The sequence below is a fragment of the Arvicola amphibius genome, chromosome X (assembly GCF_903992535.2).
Source record: "Arvicola amphibius chromosome X, mArvAmp1.2, whole genome shotgun sequence".
NCBI classification, from domain to species: Eukaryota; Metazoa; Chordata; class Mammalia; order Rodentia; family Cricetidae; genus Arvicola; species Arvicola amphibius.
This window is the reverse complement of record NC_052065.1, coordinates 63,858,335-63,885,557: the sequence shown is the minus strand read 5'-3', so window position 1 is coordinate 63,885,557 and position 27,223 is coordinate 63,858,335. Positions and strand designations below refer to the sequence as shown.

General features: G+C 39.7%; 1 protein-coding gene across 1 annotated transcript in view; it reads left to right on the top strand.

Annotated features, from left to right (window-relative positions):
- The window catches only part of Zdhhc15 (zinc finger DHHC-type palmitoyltransferase 15), a 103,291-nt gene that overhangs the window by 8,621 nt on the left and 67,447 nt on the right, over window positions 1-27,223 (top strand). The window contains 1 exon segment of the mRNA XM_038316268.1: window positions 9,712-9,738. Coding sequence (XP_038172196.1) covers window positions 9,712-9,738 — 27 coding nt within the window.

The following is a 27,223-nucleotide window of genomic DNA, read 5'->3' as shown; positions in this document are numbered from 1 at the left end:
CTATTTCTACTCTTTTGAGGAATGTCTGTACTGGTTTCCATAGTGGCTGCACTGGTTTACATCCAACCAGTGATATATGCAGTTTTTTTCCCCCAGAATCCTTGCAAGCATTTGTTGGTATTTCCTTCCTTTGGTAATAACCATTATGCCGGGAGTCGGATGGAATCACAAAGTGGTTTTAATTTACATTTCTGTGGAGGTTAAAATATTTGGACACTTTTAAAAATATTTATTGATCATTTTTTGTACTTATTGTTTTGAAAACTATGTGTTAAATTTTCTGGCTCGTTTGTTGATTGCATTATTTGGAGTTTTTGAGTTTGGCCTTGAACTCAGAGATCTGTGCCCAACTGATTTTTAATCCCAAGTGTGGGATTAAAGGCATGCACCACCGTGCCCGGCTGTAGCAGTCTTTTCATACGGTTAGGGGGCTGGAGAGAGGGCTCAGAGGTTAAGAGCACTGCCTGCTCTTCCAAAGGTCCTGAGTTCAATTCCCAGCAACCACATGGTGGCTCACAACCATCTGTAATGAGGTCTGGTGCTTTTCATACGGTTAGTGTTTTCCTCGGTGCTTTACATTTTTGAAGCTCTTGTGAATGGAGTCATTTTCCTGATTTTGTTCTTACCAGGTTAATTACATTGTAGAAAAGCTGCTGATGGACTGGAGAGGTAGCTCTGTTGGTAAAGTGCTTGTTGCATAAGCCTGAAAAAGTTCAGCCACCATAACCCACATAAAGAAATCTGAGCAGAGTGATGCACATCTGTATTCACTACTGCGGACACAGTGACAGGCAGGTCCTTGGGGGCTGACTGGCCAACTATTCCAGCCTGCTTAATGAGCTCAAGGGCAATGAGAAGATTCTGCCTCAAAAACAAAAACAAAAAAAGCAAGGTGGATAGTAATAGCACCTGAGGTTGACCACTGTTCTTCACACACAGGCACGAATACACACATAACATTCTCTCTCTCTCTCTCTCTCTCTCTCTCTCTCTCTCTCTCTCTCTCTCTCTCTCTCTCTCTCTCACACACACACACACACACACACACACACACACAAGAAAAGAAAAAAGAAAAGCTACAGTCTGTATATGTTGATTTTAGGTCCTGTTACTTTGCTGAAAATATCATATGCATGAGTTTTCTAGTGGAGTTTTTAAGGTCTTTAAGTATAGTTTCATGTGGTTTCAAGCTGAGATAATTTGCTTTTTTTCCTATTTGTATCTCTTTTATTCTTGTTCTTGCCTTATTGTTCTGTCTAAGAATTCAAGCACAATGTTAACTAAGAGTGGAGAAAATGGCTACTCTTCTCATTTTTAAAAGAAACGCTTTCAAATTTTCCCACATTTATTATTACATTGGCTATGGGTTTGTTGTATATAGCCTCTATTATACTGAGGCATATTCCTTCTATGCATAGCTTTCCGGGGGCTATCATGAAGGCACATTGAATTTGTGAAAGGCCTTTTCATCTATTGATATGATTGTTATTTCTGTCCCTGAGTGTGTTTATGCTCTGTATTACTCTTATTAGCTTGCATATGTTGCATCATCCCTTTATTCTATTAAGATTTTTTGTGTTATTTGCTCATTATGTAAATTTAGTGTGTGGAGGGTAGAGTGGCTGTGGGAGACAGGGGGAGAGGGGAGAAACAGAGAACACATCTAGTTTTGTTACTAAGGTAATACTGGCTTCACATAATGAGGTTGAGGATGGTCGTGTTTCTCATTTTTCTATTTTATGAAATAGTTTGAGCATCATTGTTAATAGTTGGTAGTTCAGCTTTAAAGATCTGGCAGAATGTGGTGGTAAATCTGCCTTATTCTGTGCTTTTCTTTGTTAGAAGACTCTATTATTATTTTAATCTCTTCTTTTTCTAGATATTTGCATTCTTTATATATTATTTTATTAAAATTTCTAGTTAGCACTCACAGAATTTGGTTTCTTTGTGACATTTTCACAAGTATGTCATTATACTGTATTTGTCCCTAACCATCCTCCCCAGTTCTCAATCTTTTACTCTTGTTTGGTCACTCACCCACAAAATAGTCCCTTCTCTTGCTCTCATGTCACATGTATACCGTATTACATCCTACTGTTTGCTCTCTTTAGACTTCACCATCTTCTCTCATTCTACTTTAGCCCCCATATATATGTTGTTATTCTTGTTTTCTTAAGACAGGATATTATTATGTAGCTGTGGCTGCCCTAGAACTCACTATACATACCAGGCTGGTCTCAAACTCACAGAGATCCACCTACCTCAGCCTCCTAAAAGCTGGGATAAAAGGAGTGTGCCACTCTTCCCAGCTTCCACATATATAGGTATATAGGAGTTTAAATCTATATTCTGCATGTAAGAGAAAATAAGCAACATTTGTCTAAGTTGGCTTGTTTTACGGAACATAATCAACTCCAGTTCATCCATTTCCTATGAATATTTGTTTTTCTTTATAGCTATTTGATTTCCATTTATCTGTTGATGGCACCTCTGCAAATCAGATCCTCCTATGGAATCTGTTATTTCCTGTTGAGTTGCTTGCTCCTTAATGACTTTACTAACTGTATTTTTTACCTTTCTATTACTGTGAAAAACACCATGACCAAGGCAACTTAGAAGGAAAGGTTAATCTGGGCTTATGGTTCCATAGGTATAAGAGTCACTCGTGGTGGGCAACATGGCAGCAAGCAGCAGGCATGGTGGCAGGAGCAGAATACCAAGAGTCCACAGTTTGATCCACAAGAAGGAAGTAGAACAAGTGAGCTGGAAACGGCACAAGTCATTTAACTCTCAAAGCGCACTCCCAGTGCCATTCTTCCTCCAACAAGGTCACATCTCCTAAGGCTCTCCAAACAACACCACCAACTTGAGGACCAGGTATTCAAATGCCTGAAACTACTGGGTACATTCAAATCATCACACTAACCTATAGTTTAAAGACTATATTCTTTGCCAGCCATGGTCTATTCCATTCTCTGTTCCTTAGTGTTCAGCTTGTGGTGTAGGGGTTCCTACAAAAGCTTACAGCCACCATGGAAATGACCTATGAGAAACAAGAAGGAAATCTGGTTCATTGTGACTTAGTTAACCAGTAATGGTTCAAACTTCTAAAGTCAGACACTAGGCAGTTTATTTTAGCCATATTTAAGTATATTTCCTGATGATAACTGACTGAATCCTGTGTGCACAACAAAGTTTAAGACTTGTTTACACTGAAACTCATTTCAAAGTCCATATCGCTTCTTCCATAAAGATGGGTTCTATTAACTCAGAAACAATGCTCAAGATAAGAGTCTAGAGAGAATGAGTGAGGTAAATGCAATGCCTGTGGGAGTCAGAAGTGGCCTGACCCTAGGATAGCACAGAGGTTACCTAGGCTATTGTAAAGCACAAGTGACGTCTCCCAGAAGGATGAGTTTTATGGACTGAGAAGCAATGCTCAAGGTCTAAGGGAGGAAGAGTCTTCGGGATAATAGGCTTCGGGATACAGGTGTGGTCTGGCCCTACAGATAGTGGGCTGAGAAACAATGCTCAAGGTCTAGGGAGAAAATCTGGGAGAAACAAACATAATAGTCTGCAGTACTTGATGAAGCCTGGCCCTACAGATAGCAAAAGATTAGCAGGTCATAAACTACATCCTTCCCCAGCATTCCATGTGGAACACAGACAAACATCTACTTCCTTTGAAGAGATAAGCCTGTGGTTTAAATTTCCTGGTTTTCCTAGTGCTTATTTGTGTACGCAAGGACTTTGTACCCTCTACATATTTCATGGATGCTTGGAGTAAAATATATGTGTAAAAGTATAATGTCTCAGTCTTTGCAGATTGGCTTTGTGTTGGAATTTCCTTTAATCATCGTTAATTACGCTGTTTACAACTATACCTAAGCCATCTCTTCCTGTTTTTTCAATTTCCGAAGTCCACCTAGAAGTAAAAGCTTGGAGTTTTGCAACCTTTTAAGACCAGGGCATCACATTTTTGAATGTCTGCACGCCCTTCTCAGTTCTGTGGTACACATGGTAGCACTTAATTATCCTCGTTCCACCAGCTGTCTGTTTGGTCGACCTTCTCTTGACCAAGCATGGAAAAGACCAAAGTCTATGGATGAGAGAAGATCACTTGTCAGGACTGGAATGAGACAGTGTGTACACAGAAGGATGAGTGAGGACAGTGAGTTAGTTCTCCAGATGGAGCATGGCCAGCTTTACTGCAGGATTCAATATGTAATGAGATTAGTTTAGATGAGCCACACGCAGAAGGCAGAAGTCAAATACAGGTTAAAAGCCGCACATTAGCATAGCGCAGTTCTACGGGTTGAAAGCTGCACATTAGCATAGCGCAGTTCAACACCTGAAAAACGACAATGAGAAGGAGGAGTATGGGGAGCAGGAGCAGCAGCAGAAAGGGGAACAATGGCCACCAGCCAAGGGAAGGAGTGAGCTCTGGATTACAAACACTTGAAAATGCGGCAGAAAAGAAGACGTTCAGATGCGAATTTGACAATGAACTTGATTTCAAAAGTATTTTTACACCTGAAATTCTTTAAAGAACCAATCAGTATAAGGGAAAAATCATTTCTTGCAAATTTTCCAGTTAAGAATTACAAACCTTTGATGGGAAAATACTGTATTTTAAAAGATCATGACACTTATTTTCATAGAACTGAATTTTTTAGAAAGAGACTAAAACATTCTAGTCATAATTGAAATGAAAGTGTTGTAAGAGTCATCTGAAACTTTTGCAAAATGAATCTCTTATCAGGAATCTCTTGGATAAATGTACAGTTAGCTAATTCAATGACAAATTTGCCATGCATGATTACAGAATGATATGGTTAGACAAGTTTATAACTGCTGTTTCTTCAAATTTCAGTTCACAGAGAGGACTGGAGTTAGCATCCAACAGCTTTTTGTTCTCGTTTCTCTTCCGTATTTACTGATTGTTTGTAACTGGACATGAAGACAAATTTCAAAAAGTGGAGTACGTGAGACTTAATGGGATAATCAACAAATATGGTCGAGAGAGCATGGAAGAAACTCTGTGTCATGACTGTCAAACAGAAACATAACAATAGTGGTGATATTTAAATTTTTAGAAGGAAACAATGCTGAAAAGCACAAGTGAAATTAATTTTTAATTAATATTTTATTAAATATTTGAATTTATTTAATCTAATATATGAAAACATTTCCACTTCAGCATATTATCAATATACAATTATTAACAAGATATTTTTTATTCCTTTTCGTATTCCATTTTCTGAAGCTAGTGTCTTTTTTATTGAAAAATAATTTTTCTGAAAATGTTTTTGGATCGCAGTTTTTTCTCCAACTTCTCCCAGAATTTCCCTACATTTTATCCCTTCCCCTACTTTTTCTTTCTATCTTAGAAAACAAACCAGGCAAACAAACAGAAAAACTACAAACAAATCAAAAAAGAAAGAAAATAAAGCACAACACACTACACACACACACACACCAAAATCCATGAAAACACAAAATTGGAAAGCATACAAGCAAGAGAAACAACCAGACAAAAATGCTATGATGTTCGTTTTATTTGGCCATCTACTTCCTTCTGCATGTGGACTGTGTGATCTAATCTCATTTCATGGTAATTGTTGTACAGTACTTAAAGCTGCCTGTGCTCCATCTTCTGTATGTACATTGTCTCATTCCTAGTACCGACAAGTGAACTTCCCCTCCCACCATAGTCTTGTAGTAAATGGCCAAAAAAAAATGAGAAATAGGGCCTCCAATTAACTTAAAAGCAATTATGCATAAAGAATTCATAAATCTGTTTACCTGGACTTAAAACATATCATATACATGCACCAAACATTACATGGTACCTCACTAATAAGTACAGCTTTATTTATGAATTTCACTTAAAGTAAATAAAAGAGAACAAGAGCATTCCACCTGATGTACCAAAGAACAATTAATCTTTATTAGTATTAGTCTCCTGGCAACTCACCTCTTACTCACTTCATTCTTTAAGATTTTCACGTTTTTAGGATGTAGTTGTATATGTGTGTGTGTGTGTGTGTGTGAGAACATTCATGGACACATGTGTGCATGTGCCCACGAAGGCTAGAATCCCTGGAACTGGTGTTATAGGTCCCTCCAGCTCCTCCTGTGTCCCCTTCCCATACTCCCTACAATTCGTGACCTTTTTGATAATTATTGCTGTTGTGTACACCAAAAGCAAAGCAAAACAAAAAATTGTTGTGGAATATTATTTTAAGATGTCTTACATTTGTTTATGTTGTGCAACATTTGTTTAATGATGCAAAGATGTGTTGCATTCTTTTATGTTGCATTGTTTAAACTCTGTGAAACTGTGTTTACTTTGCCTAAACACCTGATTGATCTAAAAAAGAGCTGAACAGCCAATAGCTAAGCAGGAGAGAGAAATAGGTGGGACTGCCAGGCAGAGAGAATAAATAGGAGAGAGAGAAAACAAAAGGAGCGAGAAAGGGAGAAGGAAAGGAGGTCACCAGGGAACAGCCAGACAGCCACATAGCCACACAGCTAGCCACGGAGTAAGAAGTAAAGAAAGGTATATAGACTAGAGAAAGGAAAAAGCTCAGAGGCAAAAGGTAGACAGGATAATTTAAGAAAAGCTGGTTAGAAATAAGCCAGGTATTCATGAGTAAGAATAAGTCTCTGTGTATTTATTTGGGAGTTCCGTGGCAGGTCCCCAAAGATCAAAGTGTAAAAAATAAAGAAGAACCAACTACAAATAACGACTCCAGTTAGTGTTGCCCGCATGTATATGTGTATGTTTAGGAGTGACCACTTAGGATTGGGAAATCTGTTGTCAGGGGGCTCATCTCTGAGGAAAACTAATTCTTTCTCCTTTAGCAGCTATTGACTGCCTGCGGCTCTTCATCTAGATGTGCAGCAGCCTTGTGAAAATTTCCTGTATCCTCATTTCCATGTCCACTGTGAAGTCCTGTGCAACCATATTTAGAGTATATGGGTGCAGCACCCCAGTCATGTCAGGAAGACAATCTCTCCCTGCAGTTGTTTCTGGTCCTCTAACTCTTACGGTCTTTGTGCCCCCTCTTCTACAATGATCCCCAAACTTTAGTTGTAGGGGTTGTGTTGTATATATTTCAGTTGGGTGTGGGCATTCAACAATCAGTTGCTCTCCGCTCTTTGGTCAGGTGTGGATCTCTGTAGCACTCCCCCTCTGCTGATAAAAGATGCTTCTTTGATAAGGGCTGAAAGGCACACTTATTTTTGAGTAGAATCTAAATATTGAAGCTGTATTTTTTTTAGGGTTATGACTTCTGCAACCACAGGTTCTTGATTGGGTTTACAGGAACAGGAATTAGCTACCTCCTCCTGAATAGGTCTTAAGTCCAGTTAGATAACTGTTTATTAGTCCTCAGACCTAACTGCCACTTTTGCACTATTGGGAATCCTGTCAGTTCAGTTGTTATTGTGGTTCTCGGGTTGAAACTGGGTCAGGACTGTTAATAACGTTTCTTCCTTAGGCAGCTTGCATAACACCTTTGGATACATTGAGAACTAGCCATTAGAGAGGAGGCTTCCAAGTCAGGACTGTAACCAAAGTGCATGGTGTCTTCAGCAGTAGGGCCATGCCTTAAAGTTGTGGGAAGTAATCAAGAAGAATGGAAATAACCTATATTGTTTTGAGGAATCTCCTGGCCCTGAGGGGGGCTTTTGATAGATACTCTGTAGCTCTTGGGAGAGCATTCTCACTCCCATGTAACTCTTTCAAAGTATGTATACATATATCTCACATATAATGGTGTGTGGGGTTTTTTTTAAAAGAGTTTCTCCTGGAACTCACTCTGTAGAGCAGGCCCGCCTTGTACTTAGAGATCTGACTGTCTCTGCTCCCAGTGCTGGAGTTAAAGGCGTGTGCCACCACCGCTCAGTATATAATTGCATTTTTAAGTAAACTTATAAAATAATGTGTTTTCTTACAGGGGTTTCCAAACATTCTTAGTGTTCTTATCTCTCCGTCCTCCCTTTCCCCTCTGTATTACCCTTCCTTCTGCATCAAGCCCCTCCCGTTTCTCCTTGCACCTTTCCCAGCGCCTGTGCTTCACTAGCCCTCTCTCGAGTACTCCTCCTCCCTTACTCAGTGGTCTTTTTCTACTTTCTTGACTTTTTGTTACTCAAGTTATATATGCAAATCTAAAGATTCAGAACTAGTAACAAGAATTAAAAGAGAGCATGCAGTATTTGTCTCTCTGCTTCTGGGTTACCTCACTCAGTATATTATTTTCCAGTTCCTTCCATTTGCCTGCAAATTCATGATTTCATTTTTCTTTTCAGCTGAATAGAATTCTATATCATATCTGTACAAACCCTATATTAGAGAAAAGAAGAAATCAGTTATTGGATTTGTAACACAGACCAAATGTATCATTTAGAAAAAACTCACTGTTCATTCAAAGAATAACTTTAAAAACACAAGCTTGTGTGTAAAGAGAAAGGAAAAGTATGACTAATGAAGGCCTGAAGAAATAGCATCTAAAATATGTTCTCATTCACTGTTTTGACTCCATCCCCCATTTCTCTCACTCTTAACTGTTCTGACTAAAAAAAAAGATGTAAGATTGGAATTCTGCTTGCCTAGCATCAAGTACACCAGATGGTGATGATTAAGACGATATGTCCCATTGTATGATGGTGTTTTAAACAGGAGTGATACATAACTCACAGTAAACCTGCAAGGGATGACTAGAGTAGCTAGATGTAGTATATGGGGAAATCTCTGGAGACTAGACTCTAGTCCCGACTCTTCTGCTTTCAGTACAGCAATCACTGACTCATAAGCTAGTGACTTCCTATTGTAAACAGACTTTTTATTAGGTGACTTTTACCCAATGGTAGCTTACCTAAATATTCTAAGGATGTATAAGATAGGTGTTTTATGGTTTCCATTGCTGTGATAAAGTACCATGACCAAAAATCAACTTATGGGTGAAAGGGTTTATTTTATCTTATAGCTTGTCATGCATCACTGAGGGAAATTAGGACAAGAAACTGTAGGCAGAAGCTGATGCAGAGGCCATGGAGGAGTGATACTTACTGGCTTGCTCATCGTGGTTTTCTCAGTCTGCTTTCTTATAGCACCCAGTTGTAGGACTACCATCCCAAGGATGGCACCAACCACAATGGCCGAGGCACTCCACCACCAATCAATAATTAAGAAAATGCCCCATAGGCTTGTCTACTGCCCTATCTTATGGAGATATTTTCTCAATTGAGAGTCCCTCTTCCCAAATGACTTTAGTTTATGCCAAGATGACATAACACTATCCAGCACAGTAGGTCAGGCAAGCTAAGCTATGAGATTCAATAGGTTAGATATATTAAAATAATTTCATTTCCCTTTCTTTCTTTTCACATCGCCCTTCAACTCACTTTGTAGCTGCAGATGATCTCTACTGTCAGCCAACTCCTCCTTCTACCACCTCCCAAGTTCTGAGTTTGCAGGCATGCAACATCATTCCCAGTTTTATGTGGTGCTGGGGAACAAAAGGAAGCTAGGCACATATTTTACTAGTTGGCCTATATCCCTAGCAGAGCACTTTTAGGTTAATGATATTTTTCAGAGTGGGTTAACAGGGATGTAGCTTCATCATCAATTTCACTAATTTTTATCTCTCTCTCTCTCTCTCTCCTGTCCTCTTTTCTATCTCCCATTTTCTTTTCTCTCCACAGTTACCATTTTGAGCCCAGCAGAAAAAGGTAAGTGTATATTGTGAACTGTGTTGGTTAGAAATGTATCATGTATCCTTTTCTTTTTCAAAAAGCAAATTATATAAAGTCTATAAACTGAGCAACTTTACCAAAAATACGCTTGGTTTATTGGAACAATTAGGGAGATTTATTAAAGGAAGCTTACTCAGATATAGAGCAAATCATATTTTTCGGTGACCCTTTTGGCTATAAAATAGCAATTAGAAATGATCAAGATTCATCGTTAGATGGACACAGATAATCACATTATCTTCCATAGTGACTCCTGAGCTCTCTCTTGTTCTGCCATTATTGTTCTAGATACCTGGCCTTTCTTCCCAACCCATCCCCTCTCTAAGATATAAAGTGAGGATCCCACAGACCTTGACCATCGCAGCTCCTGCATATTTTTGTGCTCCTCTCAACAGATCATCACCATCTTAGTTTGATCTACATACATTTTTTAAAAACACTGAGGCACTTTGCATTTAAAATGTCTAAGTGAATCATAACTCTCCATGAACAATTAGCTCTATATTATTTTATAAGTAAGATCCAAAGTATATATAGTGTAGTTTATAATGCCACTTTTAATTCTCATTTCTGAGAGTTTGTTGTTAGAATTCATGGACCTTCCCAGCATTCAAGATCTGCTGTGTTACCATTCTGCTTTGCTATTTATTGGTCATTTGACATGGATAACAGAGCAGTAGGAATGGGAGACAATGAATAATAGTACTTAAAAGTGTGGGCTCTAGAGCCAGATTGAATTTACAGCTTGGTTTTTTTTTCCATAATAAAATATCTTACCCTCATCCTATTATTTGCATACATAATAGAAGCAATAATACTACCTAATTTGTGAAGATGTTATGAAGACAGTTTAATTGCACATAAAGCAGTTAGAACAAAGGTGAACAGAGCACATCCTAAAAGCTCAATAAACATGTACTGTTATTGTGACAGCAATAGAGCAAGTCTTAAGTTGCCATTTATTCTTATGTATGGTTCTTATAGTCAGAAATCATCTTGTATAAATATTAAATAATTATAAATATTTTCCATTACAAACTTTCAATACCAGCTGGATGGGGTTAACTTAAGTGATATTCTACCAAAGAAACCATAACAATGTTCTTATTATTCCAAATAATAATAATAACTTATTGTGCTTTGTATCCTGCTAATACAAAAGTGTATAATTTTATTGTCTGTTCTGACTTTAGGAGTCCAAAGTCCTTTTCCCCTGACAATTCTTAAATTTATCCATACAGTAATCAATGACATTAGATTTGGCCTCTACATTCTGTACTGGGGTATAGTGGAATTTAGGAGAGAGAAGGTATAGGTTGAGGATCTAGCTGTGCCATTTGCTACCTCTGTGACCTTCATTGGGTAACTCACCTTCTTTGAACTTTAATTTCTATAAAAAGCAGCAGCACTTTGATATCTCAAGGCTCTACTGTAAACTAATAAATATCTGTAGCTAGTCTGCTTGTTAGGAATCCTGATGTAAAAGAGTAACAACAGCAACATTAACACCTAACAAAGCAGACTTGCTATACACAGTAAGCTAATGACTATCTGACGTCCCTAAAAACTCTGTAAATTTGTGACTTGTCTCCAGTAACACTGAATCTCTAAAGTAGAATTAAATAAGTAACGTGACTGTCAGACGGAAAGGAAATGTTCAAATTACTTGACTTTTCATTGTCTCCAAAGTTAAAGAAAGCTATAGTCAAACATACTGGAAAAGGTTTGTATTTTTGGTCCACTTTATGACTTATATACTGGGTTAAACAGTCTTCCAGCAAAATTCATGGCCACTTGAAACCTTGGGGCATGTCCGTATTTGTAATAGGATTTGGGGTCATGTACGTAATCATGTCAAGATGAAGTCATACCAGATTAGTCTGAGCCTCAGTAATTTGTGTTCTAAAGTAAATTTGCATCTGCAGATAGATAAAAGACCCACTGGCAGGAGGAAGAGTGGTCATGGTACCCTTGAAGGAGCATTAAAGATTATCTGCAACCAAAAGAAGCTAGGGAAAAGCAGGGAAGTGTTTGGTACTGGAGCTTTAAGCAAGAGTATACTCTAGAACTTTGAGGGAATACATTTCTACTTTATAAACTGTCGGGGACCAGACTCAACAAAAACAAAAATACTTCTTGCCAGGGTAGAGGTGTGGGGATTTAGAAATATAGTAAAGAACATGAAGATGCAAATGAAAATAATAAAATGGAGAAACATAGAATAGTATCGGGAGGGAATTTCAGTGAGTACTAGAATTCACCCGAATTAATTTCCAATTGCTTAAAATACCCCTGGCCCCAAAATGTAGGAGTAAGACAAAAAAACCCAAAAACCAAAAAACAAAACCAAAAACCCTGCATTAACATGATACAAAGAACTTTGTTGCGTCAGGACTCTGAACATACAAATTGAAGGTCATGGCCTACTTCCATAGTTAAACATTCTGTTGCTAGAAAAAAACAAGTCATGCCCACACCCTAGACCAAACCATTCTGTAGGCAAACCACTCCTTGGGTGGAATCCATTGTTATCTCCATAAAAGGGGCTGGAACTTAGTTGAATCCTTAGACTTTTGTTTGAGGTAGAAGCATATCTACTTCTCTATTCCTTAAATACAAGGTCTGGATATTAGCCACACCTGTTGACAATAACCTTGCTAGAGCAGAACTCTCTAAATCTAGGTGGGACCTTTGTTTGTGGTAGGAACACAATAACCTTGAAGGAATAGAGGTAAGTTCCAACTTTCTGACCTTTGGACAATGTGGAAATAGGCTCCACAGTAAACCATCCAAGTTTAGTTTCCTAAAGCCCCAGAAAACTAATAATGTGCCTAGTAAATTTCAAATTTCGAAATTCTTTTAACAGTGCTTTAGAAGTTAGGAGACTTGTAACAGTAACAGATAAGTAAGACTTTGGTGTCGGACCTTCCTGGAATTAGTTGACTTTGCCACTTCCCATGTGTATGACATGGGGAAATTAAACTAGGTTTCACTTTCCTCTTTTGTAAAATGAAGATAACGCTTATCTTCTATGACTATTCTGAGCAAATAATTTAGCACTGTGCCTGGTATATGATAAATAGAAGTAGTAGTAGGTACTATTACTGTTTGATGATAATAATTGATGGTACTAACATTGGAAAGGAACTGGAAGGTTCTTTTAAGAAGTATGCCATATTCTAGGACGATAATTCCTCATGATTCCACTTGTGAATACATGGTCAAAGTTCATGTATTCATATTGTAGAACAGCTGAGATTTAAAGAAATAAAATATTTTTACTTAGTCATGTTGATTCTCATAAAAAAGAATAGAGGCTAATGTCCAGGTCATTTGCAACAAATATCACAATGATAGATACTGTAATGAAAAAATTAAAAATGCTGCAGGATCCCAGGTGGGCAGGCAGGCAGCAGAAATGCTGTAGGTCACCAAGCAGTGGTAGTAGGCCATGGGTGGCAGGCAGCGGGGGGGGGGGGGGGGGGGCGCTGAGAGCAGCCAGTCCCAGGCAGAGATGGCTGTCAGTCCCCGAGCCATGGCTGGTCCCAGGTTGGGAGACACGTGGCGGGAAGGCAAGAGACAAAGACATGGATAGGCACACCATGCAGAGTGAGGTTGGATATCTATTCAGGGGGTTATTGAGGGGGAAGGGAGAAGGGGAAAGAGAAGGAGAGAGAGAGAGAGAGAGAGAGAGAGAGAGAGAGCGAGAGAGAGAGAGAGAGAGAGAGAGAGAGAGAGAGAGAGAGAGAGAGAGAGGAGAGAGAGAGAGAGAGAGAAGAGGGGGAAAGGGGAGAAGTGGGGAGAGAGGTAGAAGCTGCCTCTCTGAGAGGAAGATGGAAGAGAGAGAGAGCTCAGGCCGGAAGCTGAAGATCATCCTGCCTCAGCGGGTGGGGGAGGGAGTGGGCGTGGCTTGTCTCTTGAAGAGACAGAACAATCATTACAGATACTGTATCAACTTTGGTGCGTCAGGACTCTGAAAAAATTTTAAAGACATAACACTCTATCTTATTTTATACTAAAAATTGATAATAATATATTTATTTTGCTTTTATAAGTATATTATAAAGATGCTCTTCCTCACAATGATACTATGTTGAAGATCTTAATTGCGAATTTTTCCTTTCCGTAACCCTGAAATGAAGATTGTCTTAGCTAGGGTTTCTATTGCTGACGATGAATAACACCATAACCAAAAAGAAAGTTGGAGGAAGGGGTTTATTTGGCTTACACTTCCACAGCACTCTTCATCACTGAAGGAAGTCAGGACAGGAACTCAAACAGAACAGGATCCTGGAGGCAGGAGTTTTAATGCAGAGGCCCTTGAAGGTGAGCTGCTTACTGGCTTGCTTTCCCTGGCTTGCTCAGAATGCTTTCTTATAGAACCTAGGACCCACCAGACCAGGGATGGTGTAAGCAGAGACTGCTGTTTTTGTTTTTCCAGTCACCCAGACCATCTATAACACTATTTGGCCAATGGCTTAGGTGTATTCCTTGCTAGCTCTTACATCTTGAATTAACCCCATTGCTATTAATCTGTATATCACCACAAGTTGTGGCCTGCCAGTAAGATTCCTGCATCTTCTCCCTTTCACAAGCTACATGGCTGACTCTGCCTTCTTTCTCCCTGCATTCAGTTTAGTTTTCCCCACCTAGCTCTATTCTGCCCTGCCATAGGCCTAAGCAGCTTCTTTATTAACCAGTGGTAATAAAATATATTCATAGCATACAGAGGGGAATCCCACATCAGGATGGTACCATGCCATGGGCTAGACCCTCCCCCATTTATCATTAATTGAGAAAAAGCCCTACAGCTGGTTTTTGTGGAGGCATTTCCTCAACTGAGGCTCCTTCCTCTGATGACTCTAGCTTTTGTCAAGTTGACACACACAGAACCAGTACAAGGATCAGAGATAAGCTAACAAGTGGAAATTTAATAAGAACCAAGAATGAAGTAAGGCTAAAGATAAACTTAAGAATGACATGAACATTAGGAATGATCCATCATTCGGTCCAATTATAATTAAAAGTAATACACTGTTCACAGTTGCTCATCTTTGCAAAACACCATTAATCATTGTAAACAAAAGTTCAGTGCATCCTCTGCAGATTCATTAGATTTTTGAAGGTTTACATTCTAAATTCTCTGGGTTCTTCCTTAAAGTTAAATGATTGCAATTACTTACCTTCTCAGAAATGGATGTACTTTATACATATTAAAGCTATTGTGGACTTGAGTACCTTCAAAATTGATGGATGGTGTCTACCTCCCTGTACTCCAGAATATAACTTTATTTGGAGTAATCAAGTTAAAATGAGTTCACTGAAGTAGGCTCAAATTCAGTATGATTGGTGTCCTCAAAATAGAAGGAAATTTGGACACAGATGGGTATAGAAGAAGACCATATTGAAGACAGAGGAAGAAGATGGCTATGCACATGCCAGAGAAAGAGGCCTGAGAAGGAAGCAACTCCTTTGGTACCTTGTCTTGGCTAGTCTCCAGAAATGTGAGAAAATTAATTTCTATTGTTGAAGGCATCTAGTCTGTAATATCTCATTGTAGCCTAAGAAAACTGATACAACAGCTTAATCAAATGTCTTGAAAACCCAGAGCATGGAAATATCTGATTTGTGTCAGCTTCACAGTTATGCTAATCTTAATTTATAGCTGATACATTAAAATATGCCATGATTGCAAGAGAGAGCTAAGAGAAAAGACCTTATAAGAAATCTCAGCACGTTTTGAGGAGTTTTCGAGTACGTTATTCTTTTCATTATTGTTATTTTATTATGTTGTTGTTGTTTTTCAAGACAGGATTTTTCTGTGTAGTCCTGGCTGTCCTGGAACTTCACTCTGTAGACCAGGATGGCCTCGAACTCACAGAGATCTGCCAGCCTCTGCCTTCTCTAAGTGTTGGGGTCAAAGGCATGCACCACCACTGTCGAGCTATTGTTTAATATTTTACTTAATTATTCAAGGCAGAGTCTTGGTATATAGCCCAAGCTGCCCTGGAAGTATGATTCCTCCTACCTCAGGCCTCCCCAAGTGTTGGGATCTTCACTTATAAACCACCACACACTCAAACTTTGTGTCTTTATGGCACTGAGGATTAAACCTAGGACATGATAGGAAAAAACTCTGCCACTGAACTATGTCCCCAGCCAGTGATATGTTTTTAAAGAGAGAATTTCTCTATGTAGACTTAGCTTTCCTGGAACTTACTCTGTAGACCAGACTGGGCTTGAACTCATGAAAATAAACTGTCTCTGCCTCCTGAATGCTGGCATTAAAGGTATGTGCCACCATTGCCCAGGTAGAGGTTTTAATAATGCATGATTTTTGAAAGAGGCATGATATGCATCTGTTCAATGCTTGATAGCTGTAATATATAAGAAATAATTTTTAGAAAGGCAAAATCCCAAATAGAATCAGTTTGAAAATGGGAAATAGATCTAAATAGACATTGTTCCCAAGGAAGACAGCCAAATGGTCAGTGGGTACATTTTATAAAGCTCATTGTGACTATTAGGGAAAATGAAAATGAAGCCGAAATGAAATATTTCACTCCAATAAGAATTGCTGTTTTCTTCTTAAGAAGACAAAAAAAGTGTAGAAGTGGCTCAGTGGTTAAAGAGCACTGGCTGCTCTTTAGTTTGATTTGTACTCTTATAGCTGTTTTTCCTTATACTTTGGAAAATCGGTACCTATGGTTCTGTGACTTAGTTTTTTACTTACCATTATATTCTCTCTAGTAATACATGCAAATATTTTTTAAAATTTTTTTATAGATTTCACATCATGTACCCGATCCCATTCATATTCTTCATCCCGTCATATTTGCTCTCTGCCCTTACACCCCCCCCCAATAAAATAAAATAAAATTGAAAAGAAAAAAGTCTTATCACGGAAGCTGTATTGTGATATAGCGAGTCACACAGTATGCTCTTTTTCTTTTCTTTTTTTCTGTAGCTCAGACTTTATTTACTTTTTTGTTACTTTTTAAAAAAGAATACATACTATCATTTTTTATTTTTCATGCCAATCCCAGTACCCACCCCCTCCCTTCCTCCCATTCCCTTCTCAACCCTCCCCCATCCACTCCAGAGAAGGTAAGGCACATTGCTTTGGGGAAGGTCCAGGGCCCTCCCTAATATATCTAGGCTGAGCAAGGTATCCATCCAAAGAGAATAGGTTCCAAAAAGCCAGTACAAGTAGTAGGGATAAATTCTGGTGCCACTGCCAGTGGTCCCACAGTCTGCCTCAGCCATACAACTTTCACCCACATTCAGAGGGACTAGTTTGGACATACACTGTTTTCTTCCCTGTCCAGCTGGAGTTGGTAAGCTCCCATTAGATCAGGTAGACTGTTTCAGTGGGTGTACGCATCATGGTGTTGACCTCTTTGTTCATATTCTTACTCCTCCCACTTTTCAACTGGACTTTTGGATCTTAGCCAAGTGCTCCAATACAGGTAGGTCTCTGCCTCTGTTTCCATCAGTTGCTAGATGAAGGTTCTATGGTGATATTTAAGTTATTCATCAGTCTGACTACAGGGCACCCTCTGCTCTATTGCTTAGGGTCTTAACTGGGGTCTTCCTTGTGGATTCCTGGGAATTTCTCTAGTGCCAGGTTTCTTGCTAGCCCCATAATGGCTCCCTCAATCAAAATATCTTTCCTTGCTCTCTCTCTGTCTCTGTCCTTCTTCCATCTCAACTATCCTGTTCCCTCAAGTTCTTCTCCCCTCTCCCCTTCTCCATTTCTTTTCCCCTTTCATCCTCCCTACCCCCCCATGCTCCCAATTTTGTTTGGTGATCTTGTATATTTCCCCTTTCCAGGTGGGTCAATGTATGTTTTTCTTAGGTTTCACCTTGTTACTTAGCTTCTCTAGGATCACGAACTATAGGATCAATATCCTTTGCTTTACATCTAGTATCCACTTACGAGTGAGTACATACCATGTTCATCTTTCTGGGTCTGGGTTACCTCACTTAGGATGTTTTTTTCTAGTTCTATCAATTTGCATGCACATTTCAAGATGTCATTGTTTTTACCCCTGAGTATAAATCTGCCAAATTTTCTGTTAGGAATATTTCCTAATGTGAGCTCTCTGCCGATGCAAAAATCCCAATCAAGCTAAATCACAAGCTGGAATAAAAGATATCCAGGTTTAATGGGATTCCTGCACTCTCAGGTGGCCCCTAGGGGAACCGGGAAGCCACCAAAGTGACTGGCAGGAAAGAGGGAAGATCACAAAGGGACTTTCTGGGGAGCAGTTTAAATAGACTTGGGAGGTTGTCAAGGTTTGGTGGGCTGCCTTACCCCTCCTCCAGGGGAGGAGTCAAGGTTTTGGCGGGCTACCTTGACACTCCTCAGGGAAGGGGTTAAGGCTTTGTGGACACAGGGGTGGCGCCTCCAAAGATTCCATCCTGGCTATATTCTGTTAAGCTATTGGCCAAAAGCAGCTTCTTTATTGACCAATAAAAGCAACATACATACAGAAGGACTTCCCACACCATCCATCTCTTTTGGTTGATTTTAGTTTGAAGTCTATTTTGTTAGCTATTAGGATGGCTACACCGGCTTGTTTCTTAGGTCCATTTGATTGGAAAATCTTACCCCAACCCTTTATTCTAAGGTAATGTCTGTCTTTGAGGTTGAGGTGTGTTTCTTGTATACAGTAGAAGGCTAGATCCTGCTTTCATATCCATTCTCTTATCTTGTGTCGTTTTATAGATGAATTAAATCCATTGATATTAAAATATATTAATGACTAGAGATTGTTAATTTCTGTTATTTTTCAGTGGTAGTGTGTGTTTCCTATCTTTGGATTTTGTTGGTGTGAGCTTATCTGTTGCCTGTGTTTTTGTTGGTGCAGTTAGCTTCCTTGGGCTGGAGTTTTCCTTCTAGTACTTTCTGTAGGACTGGATTTGTGTATAGGTATTGTTTAAATCTGGTTTTGTCTTGGATTATCTTGTTTTCTCCATCGATGGTGATTGAAAGCTTTGCTGGGTATAGTAGTCTGTGATAGCATCTGTGGTCTCTTAGTGTCTACAGCAATATGCCCAGGACCTTCTGGCTTTCATGGTTTCTATGGAAAAGGCGGGCATAATTTTGGTAGGTCTGTCTACGTTTATATGTTACTTGACCTTTTTGGCAGCTCTTAATATTCTTCCTTTATTCTCTATGTTTTGCATTTTGATTATTATATGGCAAGGGGACTTTTTAAAATTCAGTCTATTTGGTGTTCTGTAAGCTTACTTCATAGGGAAATCCTTCTTTAGGTTGGGAAAGTTTTCTTCTATGATTTGTTGAATATATTTCTGTGCCTTTGAGCTGGATTTCTTCTCCTTCTTCTATCCCTTTTGGTCTTTTCATGGTGTCCCAGATTTCCTGGATGTTTTGTTTTAAGATTTTGTTGTATTTAATGTTTTCTTTGACCTATGAATCTATTTCCTCTCTAGTATCTTCAACCCCTGAGATTCTCTGTTCCATCACTTGTATTCTGTTGGTTATGGTTGCCTCTGTAGTTCCTGTTCATTTACCCAGATTTTCCATTTCCAGAATTCCCTTAGTTTATGTTTCTTTATTGCCTCTATTGCAGTCTTCAAGTCTTGGTCTGTTTGCTTCACCTGTTTGATTGTCTTTTCTTGGTTTTCTTGTGTTTCTTTAAAAGATTTGTTGATTTCTTCCAATTTTTTGTTCGTCCTTTTCTCTATTACTTCAAGGGAGTTTTTCATTTCATCTTTAAAGGTCTCCATCATCTTCATAAAGTTACATTTAAAATCGTTTTCTTCTGCTTCTTCTGGTTTAGGATGATCAAGTCTTCCTGTTGTATGACCACTGGGTTCTGGTTTTACCATGTTGCTTTTTAGGTTATTGAATGAATTCTTGCATTGGCACCTACACATCTTTTTCTTCAATTGATGCTGGCAAGTGTCTTTGCATCTGGGCCCAATCCTTGCAGTGGTTGTCTGTTTCTTGGGAACTGTTCTTGTTCTGTTGTGTATTGTCACTGTCTATGTCTCAGGGGTTTTGGAGCAGCCTACCTGCAGGAAACTCACCTACTGGCTGGCTAAAGAAGCCAAGGCAGGTGTGGGAGGAGGCTGGGGTTTTGCCCCAGTATGGAGGGCCTAGAGAGTGGGGTGTCCTTCTGGATGGCTGATAACTCATCTCTTGATCCCCTCTGTGTAGTAGCAGGCTGTGTTTCAGAGTTCCACACAGTATACTCTTTAGTCAGTACAACTTTACTTGCAAGTGTTCATTGAAATGAGTTGTTGGTCTGCTTCGAGGCCTCTGGCTTCTGCTATACTAGCAATACTGGACCTTCACTGGAATTCCTCTTGGATATCTTGTTGTTGCCCTATGTCATGGAGATTCCCATAGCTTTGGATCTGAAGAACCGGCCCCTTCACATATTTTACCAGTTCACAGATGGGGTAGATGTTCAGTTGGGCAAATTTATTGCACTAGTTCTGGGCCTGGGTGATAGCTGCGGTTGGTCAGCCTGACTGCTCTCTCCCATGCTCACCACCTAGTTGAACTCTCTAGCACTGCCCTGGCTAGTTCACCCTATGCATTAAGGAGCAAGAGACGGGGCCAGTTCTCCGGCTGTCATGCCCTTGGGGCTGGTTCATCTACACCCACACCACCAGGCCCAGTTCTACTGTCCTGCCCAGGTGGGGTTCCATAGCCCACTTCCCCACCTCTCATCCTTCCAGGGCCAGCAGTCATGCTTGCCACAGTGGACAAAAGGGTGAGCAAATCTCTCCCTTGCCCCACCACCGCTGCACTGGCAGCATGAGAAGTGGGGCCAGCCTCTCACACCCGTGGGGGTGGCTTACTTTGTCCTGCACCAATGGGTTCACCGCTACTGGCTGACCAGGCAATTAGAAAAGGCAGCTTTCCCAAGTGCTGCCATCCAGTGCGGGGCCCAGCACAACTCTGTGCAACCCTTGGATCTCAACATGGTCACCAGGAAGCAGTCCAGATTCCGGAACATACCACATGGCTTTTGGTGGTGTTTATGAGCCATGGAAATTGACACCAGGACCCTTGTGATGCAGCCAAGTCATGGACTCAGACATGGTCAGAGGTAGCATAGACTGGGACTTCACCATGACCTCAGGTGGCTCCACAGTTGCTCACATCAGACTGTTCCTTTCTATCTTGTGTCTCCAGATCACCTCTCGTCATAGCTGTTCCACTTCTCTTTCTCTCCATCTCTCTACCCCATAGTTATACATTGTAGTAGCTCATGCCACAAACAGGTCTCTGTGTGTATTTTTTCCTGCCCACTCTGTGTGGTGGCAGGTGGGGCCTTTGGAGTCTCCAAGTGTTTGTCGAACCTGGAGCTTCCAAAGAAATAAATCTCTGGCCAAAGTTAGACACAGCACGGTTAAAACTATAATTCAAACACAGAGCCATCCAATCTCATGGTTGAGTTGCCACCACACACCAACTAGAGAGACTACCAGATAAGCCAATGATGAGAAGTAAACACAGAAGGACACATACAGTAAGTTGTGGGTCTCCGTTCTGCAGGTACTGCCTCTTCTTTCGGGTTAGAGCGCAAGCTTTGGGGAGTCACAGTGACTCATAAACTGGTCGGTTTTCTCAAAAAAAGAAGGCATAAGAAACTAGCACTTGTATTTGTTACCAGCTCTATTGATGGGCAGTGTGATTCACCTTTCCAAGGAGCAAGAACATCAACCACCTTTGCATCTCCAGTTTCCCTCACTTCATAGTGCACAAACCACACCTCCCCGGCTTGTAAACAGAGACTGCATTCCGTTCATTTCCCAGCCGCCCAGACCAAATAATCACAGACACTATATTAATTATAACACTATTTGGTCAATGACTCAAGTCTACTAAGGATTAGATTTTGGTCCTCATGTGATATGTTTAAACTGGCTAAAGAGCTGTCAGAGTGTTACATCTATGCTTCTGACTTTTGACTTCCCTGCAATGTCTATAGCAATGCTGATTGCTCTAAATCCTTGCTGTCACTGCTCATTTGCAGCTTTGTTTTTTATCATTCTGCGGCACATGAAGCAATGTCTCCTTGTGACTTTAATTTGTAGCTCTGTAATGATGGCTGATGGCGAAGTATCTTTTTCACATCTCATTGCCACCCTAACTCTTCTTTTGGGAAATATCTGGTTAAGTCTTTGCCCATTTTATTGAGTTGTGAAGGAATCTTTTTTAAATGTTCTGGTATGTACAGGCCGTAGTTTTTTAAACAATTCTGTTTTCCTTCCTTACAACAAAATTAAGAATTCAATGGGAGGATGTTGCCAGAGGAAGGCATATTTCTGTATGAGAAAAATAACTGTGACAGAGGTTTCCAGCAATAAGATGCACTGACCCCCTAGAGTGATTGATTCCATATTGCTTCACATCGTCAACAAAGCTAGACACACCTGGTTATTTTAAAAGGTTTGTAACGCAGATGTGTGTCTTCTACACTATTGTGCCCAAATAACATCCCAGATGCTTTAAAACTTCAGAGTTTTATGATACTAAATCAAGTCAGCATCATGTTACTGAGATAGCTTTATAGATTGGCAACAACAAAATGTAATACATTCTAAGGGAACCAACCTGTGATTCCGTTTAGCATTCCTGTCACTTCTCTGGCCGGAGAGAATTGATCCATAAACCCCCAGCCACCATGTAGACAACAGGTAATCTGCTTCCTTTAAAGTCTGCTGTGAATATTCCTGACAGTGTGGAATAATGATACCCCAGTTATCTATTTTGAGCTATGAGGGAAGCCAAATACTGTTACCCAAAAGATTAGCCCTGTTTACTTCTGTATACCCAACATGAATGAATCAATGAAATATTGGCTAGACATCAAGTAGAGAACTAGAAGCAAACCATTTTCTTCATTTTTAGCAAACCCATGGTGTCTCTGCCCCTAAAGTCTGTGTAATTTTTATTAGTATTTCTTAGAATATAAACCACCAAGAGTTAAGAAAAAAGGAGAATAAACTGGTAACTTATTAAAAAACTGTCAGATGTATCCATGCATTTAAAAAAAGTCCACATAAAAACCTTGTGTGAGAAGCATTTTTTTTGTGTGTATTATAAATTTTGTTTATTGGTACACTTAAACATATTTTGTACATATTGCATACATGTGTATTTATATGTACATATTATGGTTAACTAGCTTCTCAAGGACACATAATTTGGAGGGAATGCTTTGTTTTATGATAGATTTGTTTTGTGTTAGAGTCTTTGGGGTATATATGTATGTGCCTGTGGGCACATGCATACCACAACACACCTGTTGAGACCAGAGAACAAATTTCAACTGTTGGTCCTCACCTTTCCACCTTGTTGAGACAAGGTCTCGTATGCTGCATTAACCATATGTTAGCTGGTGGGATGGAGAGATGCCTCAGTGATAAAAAGGCACCTGCTGCTACTATTACAGAGGACTCAGGTTTGGTTCCCAGCACCCACATTTTGTCGCACACAGTAACTCCAGTTCTAGATGATCTCTTCTGGTCTCTAGGGGCACCTGCATGCATGTAGTGCACATACATCCATATACTCAGGAACACACATAACATTTAAAATGAAATAAATCTTTAAAAAGAAACAGACTAGCTGGTCTGTGAACTGCTGGATATCCTGTCTCAACCTCCCATACTGTAGGCATGTTGGGATTATAGGCACTTATGCTTGGGCAACTGCATTGCACATTTACCAAGTCAGCCATCTCCCCAGTGCCAACAAACACAGTCTGGTGAAAGGGATAGGGAAGACTCATTTAATTTAGCAATAGCTGAAAAACTTATTTACCTCTCAGCATCCAGTCGTTCTGTTCCGTTGGCATTGCGTGGTCACCCCTTGTTGGCTAGGCACAATAGGGAACTCTGACAGCACCTGCTGCTAGCCTAACACACCTGAAAATAATATTCTATTACAGAGGACCCAGGTTCAATACCCAGCACCCACTTGGTGGCTCACAACCAACTGTAACTGCAGTTCCTGGAGCTGAGATGTTTCCTTCTGGCCTCCTCAGACATAGCATACATGTGGTGAGCATACACATAAAATGCATAAATCTTTTTCAAAAGAGTTGGTAACATAGCCAGCTTTATAAATGGTTTATATAAAATTGATGAGCAGTAGATGCCTAGTGGGTAATTAGTATACTCTGGATGAAAGCCTAACTTTTGATGTTGACACTAATGAAAAAGAAACTATGCTTTTCAAAATATAGTGCCACATGTCACCAGAACGTTATACCACTATCAGAGAAACTCCTAGGGGTTAATTAGCTAAACCCTGGAACCAACTGATAAAAATTCAAATGTTAGGGTTAGCTAAACCATGGAAATAACATGAATAATTCTTCAATTTTCATCAAATATTCTCAGAACCTTGGGCAAAAAAAAAAAAAAAAAAAAAAAACCTCCGGGACTCCTTCCTCATCCTCACTACTACAAATACCTGCCACACAAGATCCAGCTCTGCTGGCGTGCACAAGGCAGTGCAAGCAGAGTAAGGCAATGTATTTAACATCAGCACCAACACCTCATTGTTCCGTGCTCTGCTCAAACGCAGCTGTAACTGCCTAGCTGGCAAATTTCCCCCTTATCATAATCTGAGGATTTCTATCCTGAGCCAAAGTGGGGATTTTAATAAGGACGCTCAATTGCCAGATCTACAACTGCTGTTCCTATTTGAATTACAGTGCATAATTGCAAGATACTCCTCTCTCCCAATTTTCCCTCACTACCAACACAAATGCTTTTAGTCATCAACTGGTCTGAAAGATGTTACAGAAAATAATCTCTTTTTTAAACTAAAGAGTCTCTAACAATAGCTTTTAAAGAAGAAAAAAGAAAAGGTATGTTAGATAATTGCCACAGTAACAGCTTTGGCATTTGTGTGTCTGAGAATGTGGAGCGAGGCTGCTTTCCTTTCTCACCTTGCTTCTCATATTGCCGCGTTCACAACAGTCTATGCCATCCATTTTTAAGCATACAAGAATGTCTGCATAAGTCTCCACCCCTGACACACACACACACACACACACACACACACACACACACACACACATATTTCCCACTACCTCCTAAGAGCAAAACAGAACAGGCAGCCTACTGTCCAAGATGTTGCTAATAACAACTTTTTAATGCTATTTCCAGCATGCAATTTCAGCTTCCATAATTTTTATCAAGGTGTTTATGAGGCATTATTTTAGGGAAAATGCTTAAGTAGTCATTCTCATTTCAGAAGCTGTTCCCATAATGGGCTTTTCACATTACAGCACAGTGATGAGATGCAGGACAACTTCATGCTTAAAGGAATTTTTCCTTTGGCATTTGGCCACGGCCTGGTCATCTTGCAAACCTCTGCATCTGATGAAAGGAAAGAAAAAACTTGAAAGACTTTGGGTTTTCATGCTGTAACCCTAACTCCAGTAGCTTCTGATGCCCCACAACTAATCACTGCCAGATAAGTGAAGGGCTGCACTGTGCCTGTTTTCTGAAGGAATAAAAGATGTTTTCCCATTTCGTTTCAGTGTCGGTGAGTAGTGACAGCTCAGGGTTGTTCATACGCTATTTGATTTCTCTAGTGATTTGAAACCTCACTGGAGCAATCATGTTTTAAAAAGATTCAGTGTCCCTGTGGTTTACAAGGATGGGTATTCTAGACACAAAAATTAATTATACAAAAGTACGCCTACTGGGTGTGGTGACTTGTGTCTATAATTCCAACACTTAGGAGGGTGAGGCAGGAAAATTGCCAAGAGTTCAAGCCCACTCTTGGCTATGTAGTGAGTTTCAGACCAGCTTGAACTACATGTGAGAACCTGTCTCAAGGAATAGCCAAAGAGAGAGGGGTACAAGAGAGAAATATACTGCATGCTTTTAATGCAGAAAGAACCAGACTGGCACATATCCGAGAGCAAAGCTCGGGAGCATTGTCTGCACAGAAGGATGCATAAACATAAGACTCATGACTTCTCTCTGTATTTCAACAAGAGTCACTTCACAGCACTGGCAGAGAAGAAGTTATTGTCTGCCAGGTATGTTGGGGCAATCTTTCGCCTTGAAATGGTAGGCTGGACAACTAGATGGCCTAAAGGCAGTGCCCCCCTGGTTCTTCAGAATGACCTGAGGGTGGGTTGCTAAATTCTTGCACTCTATAATTCAGACACTGATTCAGTCTTTGGTAAAGGATATATGCTGAATTTTTGTTAAGTATTTTAATGTAGTGTGTGTGCGCACACACATGCATGCACTCACACACATGTGTCATACTGAGAATGTGGATATTAGAAGAAAGCCTGTAGGAGTTGGTTCTCTTCTTCTGTCACCTGGGTCTCGAGGATACAGTTCAAGGCATTAGACTTGATACATGCCTTTACCCACTGGGCCATCTCAACCACCTTGCACACTGCTAATTTGATATTTACTGCTCTAAATATGGAGCTCTGGACTGGAAGTGAGGAAACCCCACTTCTGATTCCATTGCTTCCATACCCTCCATGGGTAACCTTGATTGAATCACTTACCTTCTCTGGATCTCAGTTACATAGCTAATTGACGAGGCGGAACTAGATGGTTGCTATAGTCTCCTCCAACTCTCTTAGATTGTTTCAAAATATACAGAATAGTCCCTATTTTATCAATCTACTGAATAACTGTGGCTTTGTTATTTAGCCTCACGATCTCTTATTTTCTATCTATCAAAAAGAATCCACACCATATTAATCCTTTGATAGAGGAATGAGATGCAGCTGTTTCCAATTCCGTAGCTAAGCCAAGTATTAATGTATAATAGAACTTGGACCAAGTTAAAGTGCCACATTTTCCATCTCAATCATTTGAAATAAAAGATATGATAAATACCCTTAGAATACGCTCATCTGTTCATGTAACCAAACTGGTTTAATCTCATTACCATTGAAGTTCATGGTGACAATATAAACATAAAATTATCTTATTCTGATGTCTTTGAAACCAAAGATTTCATACTCCCATTCCATTCTGAATTAACATGAATGAATGCATCCCGTCTCACTAAGACAGAAACAAAACCATAATGGCAAAGAATAACATGTTAAAGAGAATATTTTAAAATCTTAGACAGGTTTTAAAAAATATGTTAATTCTTTACGAAAGCTATACTGTGGAGAAAGAGATACTCTATTATTAGTGCTAGAAGTAAATAAAATTTTAAGTTTTACTAATGTAAATTTGCCTATCCGTGGAGAGCCCAGTTTTGAAGGACCGAATCTACAAACAACTCCTGTAGCTAAGGCTTCAGGAACCTTGCAGAATTGAAGGGGCAAGAAAGATCATAGAGTCAGAAGCTCAGGAGGTTTACTATTGAGGTTGTGTCTCTAGTAAAATTCCCAGAAGCTATTACCCATTAGTGTTTCTCATGAACATGACTGTCCTAAACATGAGCTGAACAAGGACAACAATTGAC